Below are 25062 nucleotides of genomic sequence, written 5' to 3'. Positions count from 1 at the left end.
TTAATGAACAAACTTTTGGCCTACTGATTCTTTTTATTGTCATCTGTATTATATTTCAGTCATTTTTTTCTGTTTTAATTTTTTACCTCCTCCTCCTGTCTTTTTAAATTTGCCTTTCCTCTTCCAAAATCTTGGGTGGTATACTTAAGCTATTGATTTCAACCTTCTTTTATTACATGCATTTCAGTATTACATGCATTTCTTTTATTACATGATATTCTAAGTGTAGTTTAGCTATATCCCACAAGTTTTGATATCAATGTTTACATTCAATTAGTTTCAACTATTTTAAAATATTGTGAGGGGTTTTTGAAATTTGCAAGTAGTTTTAAAACTTCCAAGCATATGGGTATTTTACAGTTACCTATGTAAAAATTAATTTTAGCTTATTTCCACTATGGTCCAAATTTATTGGAGATTTTCTTTCTGATCTTGGCCCTGCAATTCTGCACTGCCTTAGTACTTCTCAAATGACCCTATTAATCTGGGAATCATACAGTTGAAGAAGGCCATTACATGTGCTGGTAACATGCACCTTTCGAGACTTAGCTAGCGGTTCTCAACCTATCAGATGCAACACTACCATTTTAAATACATATATTTGCAATATTCCTTTATCCTGAAAAAATTATAGGTAATCTAAATTTTTAGGAAACAATACAGTATCCTGTTACATGGAGGATAAATAAATAAAAAGTAATTTGTAACAAAATGTTTTTCAACCTGGAAATGTTCAGGCATGACTACACTAGAGACAATGATAAAGTTGGCAGATGTTTTCTTCAACGTACATTGAGTTAATATGGATGTAAGAGAAGTAAGACAATACTCAAAGAATATTTATTGTTGACACTTTTTCCTTATATTTAACATTTTGAGATAAAGGCTAAATGAGTGTATTTGTGTATGTATACAAGTACAATCAATGTGACTGTGACAACTGCAAATGCAAAGCTGATAAACGTGTGTTGCCTTGTTGACTCAAATACCAGAAGCTGCGTTGTCATTGATGAAGGAATATTTCGAAGTGCTGAACAATTCTTGATAAAGTTCCGAAACAAACAAAGCACAATCTTCCCTCGATTTACATGGGAGTTGCATTCCTGGAAAATTCAGTATATTTTAAAACCATGCAAAATATCCTTTTAAAAAAATATGTAACATGGAGTTTAGGACCAAGGCTCAGGTAACTATAAAAATGTTTACCTACATAAATTTCTAGTGGAGTGTTTGAAATTTGTTTAGGACTGTCTCCTTCATTGTGGGACATTTGCAGATTTCTCCCTTGCCCACTAAATCTCAATAGCACCTCCTCCCCCAATTATTGTGACAATCAATTCCTCCACATTCAACAAATTTTCCAACACCTCCCGAGCAGCACTGCCATCCTTGTTGAGAACGTGTATCTAGTTCATCTTAAGATAGAACTGCCCCCCTTATCTCCACTTTCTCTCCCAAATTCTGTGAAAGCCCAGCATAGGCACTGGGGGATACAGCAAGCCACTTAGGAGGATTCCCAACTTGTATCATTGTATCATCTTTAAATTTATTTTTGTTATTTTTTTTAAATGACTTATCTTCTTCCAAAAAGGATGTTTTGGTGAACTGCAAAGAGATGTACTCATAGTCAGGAAAAAGATCTGGTAGGGTGAAGAATGAAAGAAAAACAGGCAGGCAGAATAAAGCTGAAAGCTGAGCCTAGTATCTAAAACACACACTCCCAGGGCTTGTATACTCAATAGAGTTGAAAAGTAACTGGGTTGTCAATTTAAAGAGGAATACTTGATCAGACACACAATTCTATGTTGATAAGATTAAAAACAAACTCTAGTCATCCTTCAGTACCTGTAGGAGATTGGCTGTAGGACCTTTGTGGATACCAAACTCCACAGATACTCAAGTCCCTTATGTAAGATGGCATAGTATTTGCATGTAACCTATGCACCTCCTCCCATATACTTTAAATAATCTCTAGATTACCTATAATACCTAATACAATATAAATGCTATGGAAATAGTTGTTATACTATATTTTTTCATTTGTGTCATTTTTATTGTTATTTTTAATTTTTTAGAATATTTTTAATCCATGGTTGGGTGCGGAACCTGCAGATACAGAGGACTGACTATAATTATCAAGGTAAGGGCATGGACTCTGGACCCAGACTGCGTACATTCAACTTGGCTTCACTTTTACAAACTGTGGGACCTTGAGCAAATCACCACATGCTTCTGTCCTGTTACCTATAACAGGATAATATCACTACCTACAATACCACATAGGTCTATTGTGAGGATTAGATAAATTGGTGTACATAAAGTTCTTAGGAGAGTATACAGTAGTTACTTGTAAGCACTATATAAACATTTGCCAAATAAGCAGAAAAAGTTCTCAGAGAAAACACAGTTTTTCCCAGCAGTTTTTCTCACTAATAGATGTGGAATTGAATTACCTAGATTGAAAACTCAGAGGAAACTTGACATTCATCAATTCTAATCTGTTTGTGTTACAGTGCAGGAAACTGCAGCCAAAGACTGAAAATCTAGGGGCCAAGCTCACATATTAGTTGAGGGTCCACAAGTTAGTTGAGGATCCCAGTCCCTGGCTCCTTTCTGCTGCTCTTTGTAATATGTCAGCCTGGAGCTGGCCTGGGGAGGGGTGCAGAGAAGCAGCCTATTGTCTCTCCTTCCCAGAGTGTTCACAGGTTCCAAAATTCTATCTTCTCCCAACTGTTCTATAACACCTCAAACTCTCATTTCTTCCTAAGGACAGAGAGCAAAGAATAAATCAGGTGTGAATGACCACTAAACTCAAACCCTCAAGGAATATGCAAACACATAGTAGAGTTCCTTTAAATATAATAAATCTTCAACTTTGAGGAAGAGGGGGAATGGGTAGGTGGGAGACAAAGGTTTTAAATTTAGAATTTAAAACTGAATTGTCTAAACTGGCAAAAGTCTCACCACTTTCCAGTTGTGAGACTGCACACAAAGTTACTTGAGTGTCTCCAAGCCTTATTTTTCTCTTCTGTAATGTCAAAACAGAGATCATAAGGCTGACGGAATGGACTCTTTGTGGCAATAAGATACCATATTATAAACAGGACCCAAGGCCATGCCAGGTAAGAATGAAGTCACACACCCTTACTCTTAAGGAATAAACTATATTATAACTGCCTCAAGGTTTTTTCTTTCACTCTAGCAGTTAAACAAGCACTGATAAGTCTCCAGCCCACAGTGAACAAGGGACACATGCAACATGCATGTTTGCTTACTATGTATGCGAGCATCCCCCACTTCCTAAATATTTATTGACCCCTGTAACCTGCTGAATATGTAAATGTAAACGTGGCCAAACAGTTCAGCATAAATTCCTGCTTTACCCCTCTCTCCCTTGAAGTGCCTGCTTTTGGTGTCTGCTGGAGGCTATACTTCCCAGCCTATCAGGATGGCCACCCTGCAGGCTGTAACCCTTTGTAAGAAATAAAGCTCTCCTCTCCAAGTTTCTGAACCTTGTGATTCTTCAGTTAACAGTAATATGGAGATGATAATAATCAATGCTTCACGGGTTGTTGTGAAGAAGAAATAATACAAAGCACCTAGCACCATGCCTGGCAGAGAGTCAGGGGCCAATAAATGTTCATCATATTTGCTATTATTATTATTATTATAGGCATCAGCAACCTATCAGAAGAGAAATAGTTTTCCTTTGCTCTTTGAAGAAAGGAGGCCGCCCCAGAAAGGCTTTATTGGTGTCTTCTTACTCCATGAACTTAGTTACCTTGTAGAGGGGAACGGGAATGTCTGGAAAGAAAGAACCTGAAGCTCAGTCCCGTTAGGATCACATGAAGCATCACAAAGACAGGAGGGTTGCAGGGCTGAATCCAATTCAACCATTCACTCTAGTGTGTTCCTGAGAGTGTTGTCTTCCCTCTCTGACCCTTAAACAAATATGTCTATGTTCACTGTCCAGAATATAATACGAGACAGGGCTTGGTATGATTAAGATGCTGCTTACTAAATGAGGAGCTCTGAGATATTGCACAAGAAATCTAGAAACTTCATGAATTGGGGGTGAATCTCCCAATGGTGAAAATTCAGAAAGACTGGCTGCAAGAGGCTTTGCAAAGTACGTGCTTATAAACACACTTTCTCTTCCTTTAACAAGGAAAATGATAAAACTTCATAGTTACAGCGAGAAATACTGGGAAACAAAAAATATGCTCTTAAAAATTCAATAACTTAATATATTCATTCTACTTAGCTGTTACGGGAGAGAAATCAAATATCTTACTGTTGATTTTAATTTTCCAAGGGACTTTGAACTATATGTGTGTAGGTGGCAGTAAATGCCTTCGTTATGGCTTCTGGGAGCTGCAGACTCTGCACACAGAGGTGCAGGTGGTTAGACTTGTGTTTTCTGGGAAGCAAGGGCAAGTAAGGAGTGTCTACCATGGGCCAGCTACATGCCTTTTGTATTCCATTCAACACCCTCCTCCCTGTGTTAGAGGAAACATTTCTCCCCCTGCATTCTTCCCAGCCTGTAACAGTACTTTCTGTCCTCTGGGGGATTGGGAGGTTATTTCCTGCCCCTTCCTCTTTTACTTCTTCCCAAGGGAAAGAATGACTTCTTTTCTTAGGGAGGTTGGAGAAAGGTCCTAAATAGCGGGCTCTCTTGTTTAGGCTGACTGTGCACAGGGTGAGACACTTTTTTCATTGCTTCTGCTTTCCTATGGAAAGAACAGTTGCATCCCAGCCCGGGATCTGGAGGTTGATGTCTCTCTTCTTGCTATCCAGAATTCAATGATTTGAGGCATGCATCTGACCTCCATGTTTCTGCACCACAGACTCAATTCTCCTCATGTGCAGGTGCAGACCTAGCTGGGGTTGTATCATTTTGAAGGTCATCTGGCTGCAGTTCCACTTTAAGGCTCCTACTCAACAACCAATAAAGGTGCTATATTCATCTGTATTTGCGGAAATATGACTATTTCTCAATTGGTTCAGAATCAGAGAAGCTCTACTACCCAGAAGAGTTGGAATGGGCCTTGAAATGTAACCCAAGCATCTTATTATGCAGGTAAAAAGCCAAAAATCATATGCCCTCTTGCCAGCTGACCTTCCCAGACCCCACCCAGGTCTGGCCACACGATAATGTGCATTGCCCAAGGTGGCTTGATTGCCTGGTCTGGCAGCTGGAGGAGTGGGCCCTGCACCTGACCTCACTGTGTCTTGGCTTTGTCCAAGTAGACCCCTTGCCTTCGATTGTTCTGTGCCTAATGTTTTCACTCATTTAGAAACACCTGCATCTTTCTTCCCCTGGCAGTGCTCTGAACCCTTTTTTTTGCTGGGGGCACTGTCACCAGTGTCTTGAGATATGTTCCTGTTCTAGATCTGACCCCAGTGGACTGGAACCTGCACGTAGGTCTGCTGCCTCCCTGCCTAGCACTCTTTCTGCTCCCACCAGGGTGCATACCTCTGTGAATTACATGGCTGGACTTCTCTTAACATCAGACTCTATTAACTAGAACAATAGTTTCATCTCATCCTGTGATTCAAAGGCGGTTGCTAGGGAAACCAGTGGGGATATGTTTAACCTGTAAATCCTGTAATTGCCCTAAAGTAGCAACAATTCATGCGCTTGCTTCAAAAGGATTTGGACTGAACTGACTGGGAAGCAGGTGAGTGAGAAAGAACAATCACAGGTTGGCTCCCCTTGTGATCTGTTCACATTCCTCATAAGGTGTTTTTTCCTGCTGCTTTGCCAAAAAGCTAAAGGGATTAAAGAGGGAGCACTGTGGTGCCCTTCTAATGGACCAGGAAAGCTAGAAAGACAAAATTATACAGTCCTTCTCTTCTTATGGATTCAAGTGGTCAGAGCTGAGTGATTGGAGGCTGTACTGGTGGTGAAGGAGAGAGATAAGAGGATAAATAATCCATTTTCTTTTAAAATGGATTCAGAATCCTATAATTGCAGTTTGTAGGGGGCTACTAACTCCATATGAGGAGAAGCAAGGTATTTGGGAAGTCTTATCAGAAGAGACCAGGGTGGTCTAAGCATAGGAGCACAGAGTCGGGTTTGAAGGCGCGCCCAGCATCATCCCCTCCAAGCCTTTCCTTAATCCACAGCAGTATTCAGTGGGTCACCCACACGCTGCTTGGGCACTGCCAAAAATGAAGAACTTGCTCCTTCCCAGAGCAGCTCATTTTGTTTTTAAACAGCCCTGATTGTTAGAAAATCTGCCTTAAATTGAACTGAAAAATAGGGTGCTGGGGGCAGGGGGGGCAATTTTCCTCCTTGACTTGGCTGACTGGCAGAGCTCACAGAGGTTTCTTCATAAGACATGCCCTACCTCTGTCACAGGGCCCACACCCAGCAAGCCACACTGGCTCAAGGGCCCAGAACTATCCAGACCGTTGAAGAGCCCACCTTGAGGCACAGGAGAGAAGCAGTAGGGAGAAAACTGAACATCCCTTGATGTAGTGTTTGATTAAGAATAAAATGCACGGCTTCTGTCTCTCGGGACCCGGCAATGTTTGTGATTTAAAAAAAAGCAAAATCTAAGTGCAGACCCTGTTGCCCAGGAGAAATGTCACATGAAACTCTTCTTTATACAAAATGGTTCTGAGAATCATCACTACCATTATCGGTGGAGATGACTCAGTATTCTAGACTTAGCTAGTTATGCAAAGTCCAGGGAGGTCATTGTGCTCTCTTTTGGAAACATAATAGTTCCATTAACGCAGCTGAATATCACATTTGCTCTGAGCAGCTGCATCCCACTGATGACTCATGTTGAGCTCTACAATCAGTGAAAACTTGGAGGGTATTTCTCCTTTGTAGGTGCAATATCATATGATCCCTAAGCCCAGCTCTATTGGGATTATGGGTGTCCAGGGTTCCTCCTAGCTCCTTGCCTGCTTTTGCTGTCAAGTTTGTAAGTTCACCTTCTGTATTTTAAAATTCAGGATTGCAGGCCAGTGGGATGGCTTGCACCTATAATCCCAGCACTTTGGGAGGCTGAGGCAGAAGGATCTCTTGAGCCCAGGAGTTTGATCAAGAGCAGCCAGGGAAACATAGGGAGACCTCATCTCTGCTAACAGTAAAAAACAAAAAAAAGTAGCCACGTGTGGTGGTGCATGCCTGTAGACAGCTGAGTTGGGAGGATGGCTTGAACCTGGGAGGCCAAGGATGCAGGTAGCCATGATCGTGCCTCTGCACTACAACCTGGGCAAAAAAGCAAGACCCCTGTCTCAGTAAAATAAAATTTAGGATTGCAGGGATTGTACCCTCCTGTCTCTGGTTCTTTGTTACCTGTCCTGATCTGTGAAGTCTTAGGCAGTCACTGCCTGTGCATAGTTGATGTATCTATATGGTCCCATTCTCTTCAGCTCTAATTTATCCAGACCAGCATGTTTAATAAGGTTAGATGTCTGATCTACCCTTTATTAATGTCTATTCTCTCTTTTCCAATTCATTGACAGAAAAGTTGGAGGAAAGTCAGGAGCCAGGGAGTTTTGCTTTCTTTGATCTGTTGAAGCGGCACAATTAGTTTACCCAATAGTATACTGCCCTTGTGAGAGGTAACAATGCAAGATTTTGGAAAAAGACGTCTAACCTGAGTGTTTATACTTTGCATAGCCCTTTTGCATTGTTTAGTACTACTGGTTTTTATGCTACTTAATTGCTTTAAAACAGATTTATAAAAATAGACACAATTTGCTAAATTCTCATTCAGTTCAGTCACTTTCAATGGAAAGTCTAGTTTTATATGCCACAAAGCCATAACCAAGGTGCACCTCATTGTAGAAAAAGAATCCAGAAAGAAATAAATGGTTTTGAGTAGCAACTTTGAAAATTCCAAACCATGAAACAAAGGCAGAAATCACTGTTAGAAGGTCCTTGGCTTTCCAGGAAGTTCAAAACCCAAATGAAAAAAGCATCTTGATTTTCTCTCTGAATTCTGCTCAAGGTTTACTAAGAAACTACCTACTACATATAAATGGGAAACACACAAAAGATGTATTTCTTGGAAGGTGAGGGGTGTTAGTGATTTTGGCCTCACATTAAGGGAGCCAGAACATGCCTGAACTGCTAGAAATAAGGGGTGGAACGACAAGACTGGGTTCTGGGGCTGCATCCAGGGAAAACATGTCAGTACTGTACACCTAACACCAGATGAGTGGACAGAGACATGTCAGGAGAAAAGAGGAAAAAGGAATGCCCTGGGCTCCAAAAAGGAAAGGACACGGGATTGGTGTAAGGGTATGACGGATGAGAGAAAAGAAAAAGATGGTGATACATAATCACTTTTCTTTTTTCTTTCAGAATAATGACCTAAAACTTAACATTAGTCACTGCAATCAAAGTTTTAATATGAAAAACCAAGTACATGGCTCTGAAATTCCAGAATTTCTTGGTGGGGAGTTAGGACTAGGAATAATCACAGCCTAAACAACTAACAGTAACTCCCATAGCAATGCTCTATATATAAGATGTAGATACATCCATAACATATATACTCTGGAGTGGTTTATTAAAAGGCACTTAGAGCCATTCATAAATAAATGATAGTGCAAGGCAGCCAGACTCAATGGCCAGGAGGGGAGTTAGCAGTGAGTGCTCCTGGGGAGATGCTGAGACTGGGTGGACAGAGGGTACTGCGAGGGGGGCCTAAGGGAACCCTCAGTGGGCCTGGGTGATAATGTCCTCAGACTTTCCCAGTGTGTGTGACCTCTGCAGCTTGAGTGTTCCTAAGGGAAGTTTGGAGGATAAAGACAGCATCTCTGGGCAAGAGATGACACCAGACCAGTATCCTTCTGGTCTGGGACCCCCACAGAGCAACAGCTGGGAAAGTATACTGTTATTGGAGGCAAAGCAATCAAAATTCCATTCCAGAAACATGTGCCTTGCAAATCTAGGTACCTGCTGCTCACTGTTCAATGGTGGCAGACATTTCAGTGTAGGCAGCTCAGTGCTTCTCATGCGTAGACAGACTGCTTCCCACTTCCCCACCCAAGGGGCACCTGGAAACGTGTGCATGAGTTTGTCACTGTGTGTGTGTGTGTGTGTGTGTGTGTGTGTGTGTGTGTGTGTGTAGAGGCTACTGGTATGAAGTGTCCAGGACCAGAGATGCTTAATGTCGTGCAACACGAGGTCAGTTCCTCAGAGCAAATATGGACCCCATTATAAAACAATGTGCTTTGGACCCTGTCAGGAGGAAATTCCCTTAAAAGAACTAAATATACTTTAAGTTGGTTTCAGTAAGGTATACATTTGAATGTGTATATTCCAATGTTTTCTGCTTTTAAGTTTAAAAGCTCTTAAAGTTAGAAAATACAGATTAGCATAAAGAAAATGATCAAAATAATCCTCATTCTTACTATTTAAGTAATTAATATGTTGGTATTGATTAATGTGTCTTTCCATTTATGAAAATAAGACAAAATTATACATACTATATTTTTAGTCAGCTCTTTTTAATTACTATATTGTGAATAATCTTCATTGTCTTAAATAGATCCTTTTGTATATAATTTTTAGTTGCTGTCTAATACTGTGTTTTATGTCTGTACCATTGTTGAACTATCCTCCATTGTTGAATAGCTAGATTTTTTTTTTTTTTGCTATTAACACAATGTGGCAATTTATCTTTGAATGGTTTTTTATTGTCAGAGAACAAAAGGATGTTTAACAGCTGGAAGGTAGGAGGATAGATAGAGTGACAAGAGTTTAGGGTCTGCAATGAGAAGACATTGCTTCAAGTCCCAACTCTGCCACTTAATAACCATGTGACCTTAAGCCAGTCAGCTCAACCTCTTTGCCTCAGTATCCTCATCTGCAATATGAGAATAACAATACCTGGCAGGATAGCACAGGAGATTAACTGAAGAAATACACATGAAGTACCTTTTAACTGTACCTCACTCTAAGAGAGAAGGGGGAAAAAAACATTATCTTCTATTTACTGTGAATCTCTCATATGCCAGGCACTTTCCTACATTTTACATGCTTTATTGCATTTGATCCTCATGGCAAATCTGTAAGGCAGGGGCTATTTTTTATTATCCACATGTTACACAGAAGGGAAATGAGACACGTGGATAATCTATCCCATCATGGGCACAATGGTAGAAGCGGCAGCACAGAGATTCAGACCCGGGTCTATGGGACACATCTCAGGCTCTGAGGTGGATACAGTGCAGAAGAGAAGCGCACTCCCCAATGTGGCAGAAGGCCAGCTCCAGAGCCTTCCAGACCCAGCTCCTGGGGAGATAAGATGAATCACCAGCTAGGGACAATCCTGAGGCCAAAAAGCTCATGATAGCCTGCTCACAGTCTTGAGTCAATAGGTCTTTTATTAGTCTTTAAAATGGGGACCACAATCCTTATATGTATACAATATTCGTGCATTCCAGAGCTCTTTCCCATCCATTCTCTCACTGTTCCTGACAATAGCTCTGTGCTGTGGGTGGGGCAGGAATCAGCTTGTGAAGCATCATGCTATATGTTAGGACAGGGAAAACTGGAACTCTGGATGCCTGGTCCCAAATCATTTGAAACTTGAATAATCCCAGCTTACTGGAAAAGGAATCCTGTCTTTTCTACTTGGTATCTGTGTAGCTTTGGGTAGCTCATTTCATTTCTCAGATTTTCAATTTCTTCATCTCTTAAAAGAGACCAAAAACAGGAATAATGTTTATGTCAAGGATTGTCCTAAAATCCAAATGAAGTCATGGAGGATATTAAAAATGCCTACCACTGTGTCCCTCCCACCTCTAAGGCAGTGTACCCACTCCAGCCACCCAGCCCCTAGTGTGCTATCGTCTACACCACATGCCCCCTTCCCACTCCACTGTGGGTGATTGGACTGAGGTGGGCAATGAGCTCAAAGAGTAGTTCACTGGCCTTAAAGGAATTCATCAAATGCTGAACTGAATCACCTTGATTCTTCTTTTGAGATTTTTTTTTCACTGATAACTGAATTTTTAATTCTACTTAGTTTTAATTAATTTTAATTTAATAGCCACATGGAGCTAGTGGTGACCATAATGTACAGCTCAAGGCTATAAGTTTATTCTCTGGGGAAAGTAAAACAGAAGTCAAAGAATATTAAAAAATTGAGAGCTTTTCTTATGGGGAAAATTGGCACGCTAAAGATACCATGGACTCAGAGAAAGGCCAAAAAAAATATATATGAGGGAAAGAAATGGTAATGCCTGGAGGGGCCCGTGTTAGTAGAATTCAATATGAAAGTATTAAAGAGCACCTCTGGTACTATGAGGAATGAAATATTATGAAATGTTTAGTGCTATAAAATAAAGACAACCTGACAAAGTATACTTTTAATTTTATTCCTGGGCTTGCAAGAAGTTATGTACTACTTATGCACTACCACCTTCACCCCCAAAAGAGACCTGAGTGCACAGCAATAAGTGCTAAGTATAGGTGAGAGGCAGAGTTGCCCTGCTGGCAAATGCTGATGTTAAAACTGCAATCAAAAGCCAGCTAACATGATGGAGAGATTAAGCCTGGGATCCCAGCAGTGGGCTGAAGTTTCTATAGGTGGGTAACCCTCTGGCTCTCAACAAAAACAAATCTCTCTAGAGAAAAGCTTCCTCAGTTTGGGTCCTTAAATTTCCATGGATTAAGCAACAATATATGAGCACTCAATAAAATATGATCAATGAAATATAATCAAACACACAAGAAAGCAAACCACTATAAGCAAGAGGTAGAAGAGATGAGGTATGCCAGACTTCTAAGAACTTTAAATATTGGAATGAGAATATTTGGAATGTATAATAATTATTATAAAATTCATTCAAAAAATATGAAGTCACAGAAATAAGCATGCAATGCTAGACTATAAAAAGTGAAATGGTAGATTTGAAAAAGACTTAAACATAACTTTTAGAAATGAAAAATGTTATTAAAACAGCAGAGGAAAGAATTAGTGAAGTGGAGAAAATAGAGTTGAAGAAATAAACAGAATATAGCACAGGAAAAAAAGATTGTAAATAAGAAGGATCAATAATCATTACAGGTTCCAAGTAAAGATAATATATTGAACACATACAGCTAATTTTACTCCCTTCTCCAAACTTATTAAAACTACAACAAAGGGATTTTAAACAATTATATAAACCCACAAGGATGGGCAAAATATGAGACACCAGCAACAAACTTCTGGAAAATGGAATATAAATGAAGAATTGATAACAATGTTACCAGAGCTAAGAAAACCAAATCCTAAATTGGTGGTGGGGAAATCATTGAATCAACTGAATTTGCATTGGAACACAACACAAAAAGTTAAAAAAAAGAATATAATAGAGTAAGGGGCATGAATTACTAGGAATTAAAGATAAAATAGAGAAGAACTACCAAATCAAAAGTTCTTTAAAAAGACTATTAAAAATAGATTAATCTTTAGTAAGATTGAGAAAAGTGAAGGTATAAATATGTATGAACAAAGGAACATATCTACAGATAGGCAAAATTAAATTTTAAAAAGATTTTTTAAAAATTTAATTTAAAATTAAGTTTAAAAAATATTTTAAGTGCCAAAAGAGATAGTAAGAATAATCTACACTACTTTATGTCAATACATTGGAAACAATTTAAAATGCCCAGAAAAATATAACTTGTGAAACCAATTGAAGAAATGGAAAACCTAAATAGCCTTATAATCATTAAATAAATTAAAATGGTAGTCTAAAATTTTTCTGCAAAGAAAATAAAAATCTCAATAATTTTAGTGACATACTATTGCATTAAATAAAAAACCAAATGTCCAAGAAGAGCCAAGACATTCTGAGGACAAATAGGATGAAGGAATGTGCTTTTCTAGATTGTAAGCCTTATTAAAAAGCTAAAGTAATTAAAACAGTATGGTTTTGAGGTAAGGATAATCAAATTAGCCAGTGGAACAGACTAAGAAGCCCCCAAAAATCTCTCTCTCTCTCTCTCTCTCTCCATATATATATGTGTATATATATGTATGTATATATATGTTTGTGTATATATGTATGTGTATATATGTGTATATATGTATGTGTATATATGTTTGTGTATATATGTATGTGTATATGTTTGTGTATATATGTGTATATATGTTTGTGTATATATGTATATATGTGTATATATGTATGTGTATATATGTGTATATATGTATGTGTATATGTTTGTGTATATATGTATGTGTATATATGTTTGTGTATATATGTATGTGTGTATGTTTGTGTATATATGTATGTCTGTATATGTTTGTGTATATATGTATGTGTGTATATGTGTATATATGTGTGTATATGTTTGTGTATATATGTGTGTATATGTTTGTGTATATATGTATGTGTGTATATGTTTGTGTATATGTATGTGTATATGTTTGTGTGTATATGTGTGTATATGTATGTGTGTATGTTTGTGTGTATATGTATGTATATGTATGTGTATATGTTTGTGTGTATATGTATGTATGTTTGTGTGTATATGTATGTGTGTATATGTTTGTGTGTGTATGTGTGTATATGTTTGTGTGTATATGTATGTGTGTATGTTTGTGTGTATATGTATGTATATGTATGTGTGTGTATGTGTGTATATGTATGTATATGTGTGTATGTTTGTGTGTATATGTATGTGTGTATATGTTTGTGTGTATATGTATGTGTGTATGTTTGTGTGTATATGTATGTGTGTATGTTTGTGTGTATATGTATGTGTGTATATGTGTGTATATGTATGTGTGTATATGTGTGTATATGTATGTGTGTATATGTGTGTATATGTATGTGTATATGTGTGTATATGTTTGTGTGTATATGTGTGTATATGTATGTGTGTATATATATATATTTGCTCGATAAAGGATATTGTGTTGTAGATCATGAGTGGCTTATTCAATAAATGGTGCTGAGAACATTAGTTATCCATATAGGAAAAAAATTAAAGAAGCTCCTTATTCTCTTACATACAAAAATTAATTTTTGATGGAATAGAATCTTAAATATGGAAGGCAAAGGCTTAAAACTTTTTGAAGAAATTTAGAATATTTTTATAATCTTGAAATTTATTTAAAGAATTTTTTTAAAAGACACAAGTACCCATTAAAAAAGAAAACATTGGTAAATCAACTACCATAAATGAAAATCATCAAAAGGTACCATAAATGAAAACATAAGGAATTCATATAGATATGAATTCATATAGATATGATCAAGATTAATCTTGATCGTGGTCTTAAGACTTCCAGCCTCCTGAACTGTAGGAAGTAAATGTCTGTTGTTTAAGCCACTCCATCTATAGTATTTTTGTTATAGTAGCCTGAGCTAGGACAGCTTTATATAAGCCTTTGGGGACCATAGATGAACTACATCACTTGGTTCTATCATGTTCTGTGGTTTCAATGCAGAAACCTAGAGAATAACTAAGGCTGGGAGAAAGAAGGACCACACTGGTGGGAGAAGATGGTGACAAGTGGTAAGGAGTGGGCAACTGGGTACTAATTCTTGTTTTTTCTTCCCCAGCCTTGTGGTTCTGGCCAAATCACTGGGCCTGTTGTCTCTTCTGTAAAGAGAAGGGCTGCTCAGTTCTCATTTGGATTCAACCTTTCCAATGGAGCATTTAAACATGGAGGAGGGATTTTTTTGGTTGTCACAAGGACTGGAGGACCCTGCTGGCTAAATATCCTCCAATGTGTGAGACAGTTGCACCCTAAATGCCAGTGTGCCCCTATTGGGAAACATCGTCTCTAACAGTCCTTTAAATGAGCCCTCTACATCTCTCTACATATACAAGATGTTTGCTGGTGGGTCGGGAAATATTTGGATACTTTGTGAAGTATGCAGGTCTCCACGCAAACCCGCAGGTCAGATGGCTGCTGTCCAAACATTGGGATCTTTAGGACTGCAGATGAGATGCTCTGTTCTGGTGTATGTCCTGCTTGGGGGGCTGCCCCTACCTTGCTGGAAGAAGATTTAGTTGAATTCAGTTGAAGCGTACTATTACAAACCATTTGCTCCCTTGTTGTGACAGCTAGCAGGAGCAGAAAACTGGCTTGCTCTGGTACTAACTGCATTCTCAGAACCGTGCATGCAGTGCTTTATCGTTCTGTTCAAAGCTAAGCAGTGCCCTCCTTGGGACACTCTGGGAATGTACAGTATTCATTGCTCTAAGAAAATGCCTTGGCCACAAGGAGAAAACATTCTCTGGCTGTGGCTTGAGCCAACTGGATCAGTGCCAGCCTGTGCAGATGTCTTTGTGGACAGAGAAGTCCCTCTGGGAGAAGGCAGCCCATGCTAGGGTGCATAGGTTGATGAGAGGAGTGACAACTGTATTTCTGTCCTTACTTGCTCTCCTGGCCAGGTGCTCTTATGCAGTGCACTGGCTGTACAACAGTACCTACTGGCTGGACCCTCTCATTCTCTACCAATTCAGCAATCTACTCTTGGCTTCATTCAGGAGGCTGTCTCCCCGTGGTTGCCTGAACCCAAAAGCAAAATGTGTGGGTCTCACCTACTTCGCAGGCTCTAGTTCTAAAGAATGGGCCCAGGTGTCCAGCCTCCATGGCCTGACATTCAATGCTGTGTACACTCCGGTTCCAAGTTGCTTTTCTACTCACTGCACCCCAGACTCACTGCTAAACAGGCTACTTTAGTCATTGCCAGCCAAATAATGCTTGTGAAGTTGCATCTCCACTCTCTCATACTTTTCCCTTACCCTCACCTTTTATCCAACTCTTTCAAGGCTTGGCTCATTTTCAGTCTTCTGGGAAGCCCTCTCAATTGCCCCCAGTTGGGAGTTACTGAAAAGTGTCCTTGTACCTCCCATTGGTCACTGACTGCACGGTTCATGTATTGGGAATCTTGATTGTTAAGAAGATTTTAAGTTCCTTGAAGGTGGAAACCTAATGAGAAGACTTGCCCTTCAGGCTCCTCTACTTAAGAATCATTCCAAGCAATTACCATGGAAACAAATATCTTCCCTTCCTGGGCTCTTGGACCAAAACAAACAAACAGACAAACAAACTGTTAAAGAGCAAGGAATTTGGCTTCCCGCCTAGGTTGGCAGTGAGAGCTTCAGAACAAGGTTGAGGTCAAATCCATGAACCTCATTTAGTTAGTTGCCCATGAACTTGGCTTGGAATGCCTTGGCCCCATCTTAAAGTCCTTCATTCTGGGGACACTGGTCAGCCTGAGGCCCATGCTCCTTAGTCCCACCACAGGAAGCCTTCTCTCTCCATGTGTCACTCTGAGACCATATTGGCTGAAGCTCTGGGCTTACTCATATCCTGAGTCGTCCAACCTCGCATGTCCGTAAAAACATCCATATCCTTATAGGTGGAGGCCTTATAGATAGGTTGTTGAGTCAGATTTATGAGTTTGAGAAAGAGATGCTTTGGATGCAAAGGAACTTTGGTGAGTTTGCAGAAGCCCTGGACTCAAATCTACCACCACTCAGAACAGTGAATGCCAGAAAATGCTTGGAAAAGGGCATCTCTTTGCTGAATGACCCTAGTAATCTACTCATTCCCCCGGTAATTACTGAGCCACTCTGTGTTCCAGGCACAGTTCTAGTTTCTGAAAGTATACCTGAGAACAAAACAGAAAGAAATTCTGCCCTTATGAGCCTCCACTTCAGCTCCTGGCCAAGTCTGTTTTTCATATGATCCAAGCACTTTGGCAGGTGTTAGGGCTGTAAAAGGGATGGCATGGGAGCCCCTTGGGTAGGGGACATGGCAGACACATCTCTTAGAAATATTGCCGCAAGCCTCACTGTTCAAGTCTGGTGTGTGGAGCAGCTACATCAGCACCTCCAGGGAGCACGTTAGAAATGCATCATCTCAGGCCCTTCCCAAGACCTTCTGAGTGAGAAACTGCACTTTACAATATGATCCCAGGTGAACTGTCTGCAGGGAAAGGCTTGAAAAGCCTTGCTACAGGACAGCAAATCCACAAGCTGTCCTACAGTGAAAGGGAGCAGAATGATAATGTGCATTTGAGAAAGAGCACATCCCATGCCTCAGATTCAGAAAGGTGGCGTGTTCAAGACTGAGATCTCCTCAGAAAGAAACATGCTTAAAAATCCAATGCTCCTCAACTGTATTTGATGGTTCAACAACAAACCACCGACTGTAATCACTCAACAGAACCAGCATCCTGTGAAACACACCTTGAGAAACCAGTAGTGGACCCTCTGGCATTCCCAGATTCAACTTTCTTGGCTTCAATGACTGCAGATGGTTTGAGCCCATGGGGTGATAACTGGCAGTTTTGCTGAGGAACAAATCTGAATCATGCCTACTGCCAGGCTGAGGCTCTGGGCCAAGGTCTCAGCTTGGGATAGGGTGAGGATCGGAGGGTTGGAAAGATAGAGGGACTCGGAGACTGCCAACTACTGGTTAACTTGTGGCATAAGGAGGATATATACAGAAAACACTGGATTCTATAGCTGAAATATGTCATTTGGAGAAATTTAGGAGCCAATATAAGCATTCCTTATTTGTCATTTGGGGGATTCAAGAAAGTCATGGGCTATATATATTTCACAGGTGTCAAGAATCTATAATGATGATGGTGGCAAAGACAATGATAGATACCGTTTTAAAACTTACTATATGCCAAGCACTGTCCTAATTCATATGTTCCCAACAGCAATGCTAAGTGGTATAATCCTCATTTCTGCAGATGAAGAAATTGAGGCACAGAGCTGGCTCCTCGTTTTAATCCCTTTCATGCTGAATGTGACTTCTGAGACCTAGGTGACAGGCAACTGACTGGTGCAGACTGAACTGGCCAGATGGAATGACCACTGGTCCCCTTTATCCCCCGAGCCAGCCCCCGAAGGCTAAGAGACTTGCTCAGAGCCCCATCCCAGAAGTGGGCAAGAGTCACATTTGTACCTTAGCAAAACTGCCAATTATCACACCATGGGCTTATTCCTTCTGGAATAGGGTAAAGCAAGAACATAGAACCCCCTTTGGGGGTGCCACTTAGGTGTGAAGCAGCCCTAATTGGGCAGGTACAGGCTGGAGTGACCTCAGTGGTGGGCCTGGGAGGGGATACCTGGTTTGCTCTGGGGCAGTTGTAGAAGGCTCAGTGCAGTGCTGGACTGCAGGTAGGACTAAGCTTGGATTGTAAGGCCTGGGATCTTCTCACAATGCTGGTCTACACCCACTGTGTGGCCTGTGACAGGCCTCTTTCCCTGGGTCTCAGTCTTTGAAGATAGTGATACACCCCCCACCCCACCACACCCGGTCATGGGCTGCACCTTGGGTTTCAACTCAATGACTGCTTTTCAGGAGGTCCCTCTGGGGTTCCTTGGGGTTATGGCTGCTCCAGGCTGGCAAATCCAGATCACACGAGAGGTAGCTTAACTCTCCCTCTCTCAGGGACACGAAGAAGATCTGTTGCTTCCGGATTGCACCGACACACATGCCTAGAACCCCAGTAATGAAGCTGGAACCTCTGCTGTGTGGTCAGACAAACCCAAGGATAAATTGCCCCTGCTTCTTGGGATGACACTAGGAATTCACCATTCTTCACTAGGCAGTCCCTGGGGCCTAGAGCCAATTCACTCAGTTTAAGATTCCCTCCCTTTGAGACAAAGTATAGGGTGGTGATAATGAAGTCAGTCGGGCACAGCCTTGAGTGCTGGCTGTGTGACACAGGACAAGTCACTCAACCTCTCTGAGCTCCAGCATGCTCATTGGTAATTGGTATAAATGAAAGTACCTATATCATGGGACTGCTGTGAGGTGCCAGCACATTATCAGTGCTTTGTAAAGAGCAGCTATTACTCTTGTTGTTGCTTGGACATTTATTATGAGGGGGGAATACTTTTTAAAATTTGCTTCTTAAAAACAAATTTCTGAAGACATTTTCAAATGAGACTTTAAAATATGTTTTTCTCTTATAAAGTTAAAATTTTTGTATGAGGCTAGGCATATTTTTTTTTAAAAAAATTAACAAATACCAATCAAGGGCTTCTAAGCAATTCCAAGGACCCCCTTCCTGCTCTATTCCACTAGTCTTCCACCCTCTCTCTCCCAGCAGCAATCGCTGGCATTTTTGTATGGCTCACCCTGGAAGCTGGCAAGCTCTGCACCTCCTGGTCGGGAGCTGCCAGCTCTCCCCTGCAGCTTTCCTGAAGTCCTCTTGCTGTAGGTTGTCCCTTTGTCCCAGAGCCCTCACCCTAACAGGGAAGTCCCTCATTTCTTCATTAACTTCCAGGTTACTCCCTCCCCATTAATGCTGAGCTGGAGAAGCAGGGCTCACAGGACCTTACAACAGGGACCAGGAGCAGCAGCTCGGAGATTCAGGCCGCCTTTGGCTTCCTTGACCCTCCTGTCCCAGGTCCAGCATCAGGGAGGGAGGAAGGGGAAAACAATCAGCAGGGCCCGTGTAAGCATACACTTCTTATGGATGACTCCTCTGACAACCACACGGGGTAAGGCCAGGCTCACAGTCACACAGTGGCTGAGCCAGAGACCAGTGTTTTTGCTTTTCCATCTAATAATGGCTCCGTCTATACAAAATTTTGGGCAGGAAGGGCAATGCATCTATCAGAACTCACTGGTGACAGGCGCAGCAGGAGCTAAATTGGCTGAGTTGAACCAGGCTGTTACTTCCTAGCTGTGTGACCTTAGGGAAATCGTCCAACCTCTCTGTGCCAACAATTGCGCCTACCTCATAGGATTCATTTAAGGATTAAAGAAGTTGATAAATATCAAGTGATTAAAATCCTACCTGGCACATCCATAGCAAGGATTCTACATGCTAGATATTTTAATTGTTGTTAAGCTTCATGAAGGCAGGAGTCTTTGTCTATGTTGGTTACTGGTCTGTGTTAGAACAGTGCCTGGTACTTAATAGGGGCTCTATAAACAGTTGTTGGGTGAATGAATCTATTTCTTTCAAGATAAAACTCTTGCAATGCAGCCATTGTTTATCTTGGCCAGCAGAGGGCAGCAAACAGCTGTGGACTGATTAATTGTGGGCAAGGGTGGTTTTAATTTTGAAGGCTAACAGAACTGTCCCTCCTGAGCCATTTAGGGAAACAAAAGGTTGCCATGTACTTGTACGACTGGCCCCGACCCCTCCCACTCTCACCTTTGTGCAGGTTAGAATGATTGTCAGGCATCCAACTCACAAAAAATCTTGGTTCCATTTCTTCTCAACTTATTTTCAATTTCCTCCCTCCCTCCCTCCCTTCCACTATCCCTGCTTTTCCTCCTTTCTCCGTTTTCTCTAATCATATTTCCCCCTGCCCCCACACTTACTCCTCTGCATCAAGCTAGTATATTGTACACACTCCCAAACTTTATCTGTACAATTACAGCTTGTACTGCAAATCATGACATCTAGAGTGGATCCTTATGCAGTATTCTTCCCAACCAATGAATGCTGGTTAACCTAGTATAATTTTTTAAACAACATGTAATTTGATAACTAGACCCAGAGAGGTACTATAGCTTGGCCAAGAACACACAGCAATTAGGGGTAACGTTAGAGCCCTAGCCAAGGCCGCCTGCTGTCCATTACACAGCCTCATCACACATGTTCTCTTTTGCCAACAGGAGGCTCATGTGGTCCCTGTTTGTCATCCAGTCAATACAGCCATCAGCTTTTGGCCCCAGACACCTTTCCTCTGCACCGTGGCACAGAAGAGCAGACTGCTTTGGAGGGCAGCTTCCTGGGAGCTCCAGGGACTCTGGCCAGGCGGCCACTGCCACTGACCTCTTCCTTGGCTCACTGAGCCCCTGCCTGCAGCTCTCGTGTTTCCCCTGTGCTGCAGTGGACGCTTATCTTCCCCCGATGGCACATTTCTTTGTCACTGATAGGACCCTCACTGGCAGTCGGAGGTGAGTTCCTGGGGAGCTTCTGGGTCTTGTTGGTGCCTTCTGGCACCACTTGTGGTTGGGATGGCTCTGACACCCAAGCCTCACCACTGCTCCGGGGGTCACCCAGTGACATGATCTCCCCAGCTTACTAGATCCTGTCCTTCCCAATTATGATCCAAAAAATCATGCTAGGATAACCGTCTGGAAAAAATATTTAATTGGTCTTCCAGCTGGGAAATTCTATACAAATTGATGAGTTAAAAAAAAAAAAACTAAAAAAGGGAATTTTTAAAACTAGAAAAAATATGGGTGACCTATTATCTTAGGGGATATTTCTTTAAGCATGAAAGCAAAACTAGAAACTATAAAAGAAAAAATTACAGGTTGACTACATAGAAATTAAAAAGCTCTATATCCTGGTAAACATCCAAATCAAAATAAAAGCTAGCGACAGATGGAGAAAAGTTGAGCTACCCATGTAACAAAGAATAAATATACTAAATCAGACTCTCAAGAAAATGGATAAAGAATCTGAACTGACAGCCTAAAAATATCAAGTCATAGGAACATGAAACATGCTCAATGTTACTGGTAATGAAGTAAATGCAAAATTCAATTTCCGCATCTTGAAGTTGCAAATTTCAAAACTACATAGTGTCAGTGAGGATGCGGGCCACAGACTCCCTCATTCTGCTGTTGGCACAGTTCTGGAAGGCTCTGTTTGCTTACAGGTGTCCGTGATAAATGCTTTTCTGTGTAGCCTTCATCGCTATCACCTTACTACCTGTTGCCTCCTCCCTCCCGCCTTCCTTTACCACGTCAATATACTTCACGATGATAGGGACATTGTTTACTGATCTGCCCCAAATGCTTAGAATAGCACCTGACCCGGCTGGGCGTGGTGGCTCACGCCTGTAATCCCAGCATTTTGGGAGGCGGAGGCGGGCAAATCACAAGGTCAGGAGTTCGAGACTAGCCTGGCCAACATGGTGAAATTCCATCTCTACTAAAAATACAAAAAATTAGCTGGGCATGATGGCAGACATCTGTAATCCCAGCTAATCAGGAGGCTGAGGCAGGAGAATCACTTGAACCCCAGAGGCGGAGGTTGTAGTGAGCCGAGATCACGCCACTGCACTCCAGCCTGGGTGACAGAGCAAGACTCTGTCTCAAAAAAAAAAAAAAAAAAAATAGCACCTGGCCCAAAATTAGAAGTTCAACATATGTTTATTGAATGAATAATTGATCTTTAACCCAGTAGCTCTTAGGAATTGATACTAAGGCAACAATCAGTGATGTACAAAAAAGATTTATATCCAAGGATGCTCAGTTCAACATATATTGTAATAGTCAAACTTTGCAAACCACTGAAATGTCCAGTAAAAATTATGAACCATCCTTTTTAGAGACTATAATAGTAAAGTCATGAAAATCATGTTATAGAAGACAACATAACATAGAAAGATTTCCTAGATACATTTTGAAAAGGGCAGGTTATATAACTGTCTAGAAATTTTCTATGTATAATACAATCTTAATTTATATAAATCTGCACATATATTCATGGAAAAACTTGTGTAAGAACATACTGACATTTTAACAGTATTTATCTTCAGATAGAGTAATTGTAAAATGTTTACATGTTTTTCTTTACTCTTTCATGTATTTTTGCAGAGTTTCTGTGATAGGACCATTTTGTTTTTAAGACTGGATTAAAAACAATGTAGCAGAGGCCATGGGTGCCTTCACCCATATTCCTCAAGCTGGCCCTAGTTCCAAGTAACTAAGAGCCTGGGGGTGGCCCTCTACCTACAAAGGGTGGGAGTGAGTGGCTCTCTCTCACAGCTTGGCAGACGCCCTGGCAGTGCACCTTGGTGGCTGTTCTTTGCATTCCCTTCTTCTCAGCCTCGCTTCTCCATGCCACCTCAGTGCTTCCTGGAATCACCTTTCAAGCCAGCTACTTGCACACAAATCCTTGTCCCAGAGTCTGCTTTTAGGAGGAGCCCAGGCTAAAAGGCACAAATGCTGTTTTAAAAACCCTGCCCACTCCGTGTAAAGAACATCAGCCAAGCATGGTGCTATAGAAAGAACTCCTGTCTTGGCTGTTCCTGTGTGTAGTTCACTTTCAATCTCTCAGCATCCCTGAGTTGAAGAGAGATCTTGCTTAACTGGGAGGGAAGGCCAAAGGGTTTCTGGATACAGGAGCCACCTTGGGGATCTTAGAGCCTCAGAAGAGGCAAGGATGTCAGTTATAAGAAGGGGCTGTCCAGATAATAAATGAAATTAATAAACCACCGCTGTGATGCCAGCACATGGCTCACAGCAGATCTGCATCAGGTGCCTACCATTGCCATAGGATGCCATTAACACCTACTCTCCCTTATGAGGCTTAGAATCAGGGCTGCTGAGGACTTCAGAAATCGTCTCATTCAGGTGGGGTGAAGGGGGTGGGTAGCTTCCCTGAGGGTCCCACAGCAAGAGTTAGAGACAGAGCCAGGACCAGAACTTACTGAAAAGCAATAATCCAAGGTCTGACTTGGGTTCTGAGGATTTGCTCAGTGATAGATGTCATTCTCGATTTGGCCTGAAGAGGGCAGACACTTGCCATTCATGGAGGTGAAGAGCTTGTTTTTAAGTCTGGACTAACATCTCCCAATAAGGTCATTTGGTTCTAGTGAGAGTTGCGGCTCACGACATTCTTGACTCTTCTGCTGCAAATATGCTACTGGAAAGACACTGAAGTTCAGAGACTGAAGTTCCTTTAGTTCCAACTCTGGCACTGTAATAGGTGATCTTGCACAGGTCACTTCACCTCTCTGAGTCTCACATCTTGTGAAGTAAGATCTCTACTCTGTGACTGAGAAGGTGGTATTGGGGGGAGATATGTAACTTACAAAGTTGCATATTACAACACACATCGCTGCTGTTAAATTCTGTGTGTGTGTGTCTGTGTGCACACGTGCACACTCGTGATGGAGAGAGCTTGACAAAGGAGAGAGGCCTAGGCCAAAGGAGGTTTTTCTGGCCTCAGGTGAATATATATTTGTAAATTCTCTAGCAATTGGAACCAATGCACTTTGTACTTGGGAAAGACTTAACTGCTTTTACTTATATTTCAAACTGTACTTTTTTAAAAGCTAAAGATGTCCCTTAACCTAACTGGTGTATGGGAAAAAATATGTGACAGGGATATATGCAAAGTTCTACCATTAAGTCAAAAATACTGCTGAATACAGAGAAGGTATTGGTAATATTAATTTTTAAAACTAAGTATTTTAGTGGTTACTTGGTCATGAGAAGCAAAGAAGTGAGGAGTATTTTTTAAAATCCTGCACCATTTTCCTAGGACATCAAGCCCTAGTACAGGAAGGGACATTTTCACACTAATCTGTGCCAGCTGGAGCAGTCCTGCCATCTGAACATCATATTTTGGAACACTGAGAAGCTAGGATGCAGTTAACAGGTAAGTAGTAATGGGAGAACTTTCTAGAAACCATGTCTGGAGGAGGGGTTCAGGAGCTGAGATGCTGAGCCTGGGGAAGGGAAGACTTGAATGGGGCAGGCCCAACAAAAAGGGGTTCCATCAATCCAAATAAGTAAAAGTCACAAAGGAAAGATCTGGTCTCAATAGCGAAGGGCATTCTTCCCTGAGAGATCACTGTGTTGTCACAGGAGACAGGAAGCTCTGAACACTTCAAGACATGCTTAGAAGGCCCCTCGGTGTCAGCAGAAAAGGGGCTGCTAATGTCATCTCGGAAACCAAGTTATCCCCATACAACAAAATCAATCACGTATCAAAATGTGATGGAGAGACAGCCTGCAGAAGTCAGATGGTTCCCGGAGCACTACAGGATAAAAAGGACCTTGAAATACAGAAGACAAAGTACAGGCTCATGAATGTCTGGATGCACCAGCAAGTTGAGCCTGACCAACTGCACTGACATCCTGATGAGTCAGCTTGAATCAAGAAGATGGGTCCCAAATAATTCAGGGTCACACAGCAGAGAGAGATGGGGATTAGTCAAGTGTGTTCACTCTCTTACTCACCAACTCTCCCTGATTGAATTCCCACACTATGCTAGGCACTTTTTAGGGAGCTGTGTATATTTTCTTTGGAGGCACAGGGTTAGGACATTATCTCTTCCAAGGACAGCAGTTTCTCTGTGAATTTATTCCTTGTCTGCCAAAAACCTTCTATTTCCTCTTTTAGCCT

The 25062-nt window shown here is 41.2% G+C and overlaps 1 protein-coding gene across 1 annotated transcript in view; it reads right to left on the bottom strand.

Annotated features, from left to right (window-relative positions):
- Positions 1-818: 818 nt before the first annotated feature.
- WLS (Wnt ligand secretion mediator) overlaps positions 819-25062 on the bottom strand; it is a 134771-nt gene continuing 110527 nt past the window's right edge. The window contains exon 12 of the mRNA XM_024256332.3: positions 819-1103. Coding sequence (XP_024112100.1) covers positions 982-1103 — 122 coding nt within the window. The 3' untranslated portion in view covers positions 819-981. The remainder of the gene's footprint in view (positions 1104-25062) is intronic.

The sequence above is a fragment of the Pongo abelii genome, chromosome 1 (assembly GCF_028885655.2).
Source record: "Pongo abelii isolate AG06213 chromosome 1, NHGRI_mPonAbe1-v2.0_pri, whole genome shotgun sequence".
NCBI classification, from domain to species: domain Eukaryota; kingdom Metazoa; phylum Chordata; class Mammalia; order Primates; family Hominidae; genus Pongo; species Pongo abelii.
Note: the sequence above shows the minus strand (reverse complement) of the source record. Positions and strands in the feature narration are given on the sequence as shown.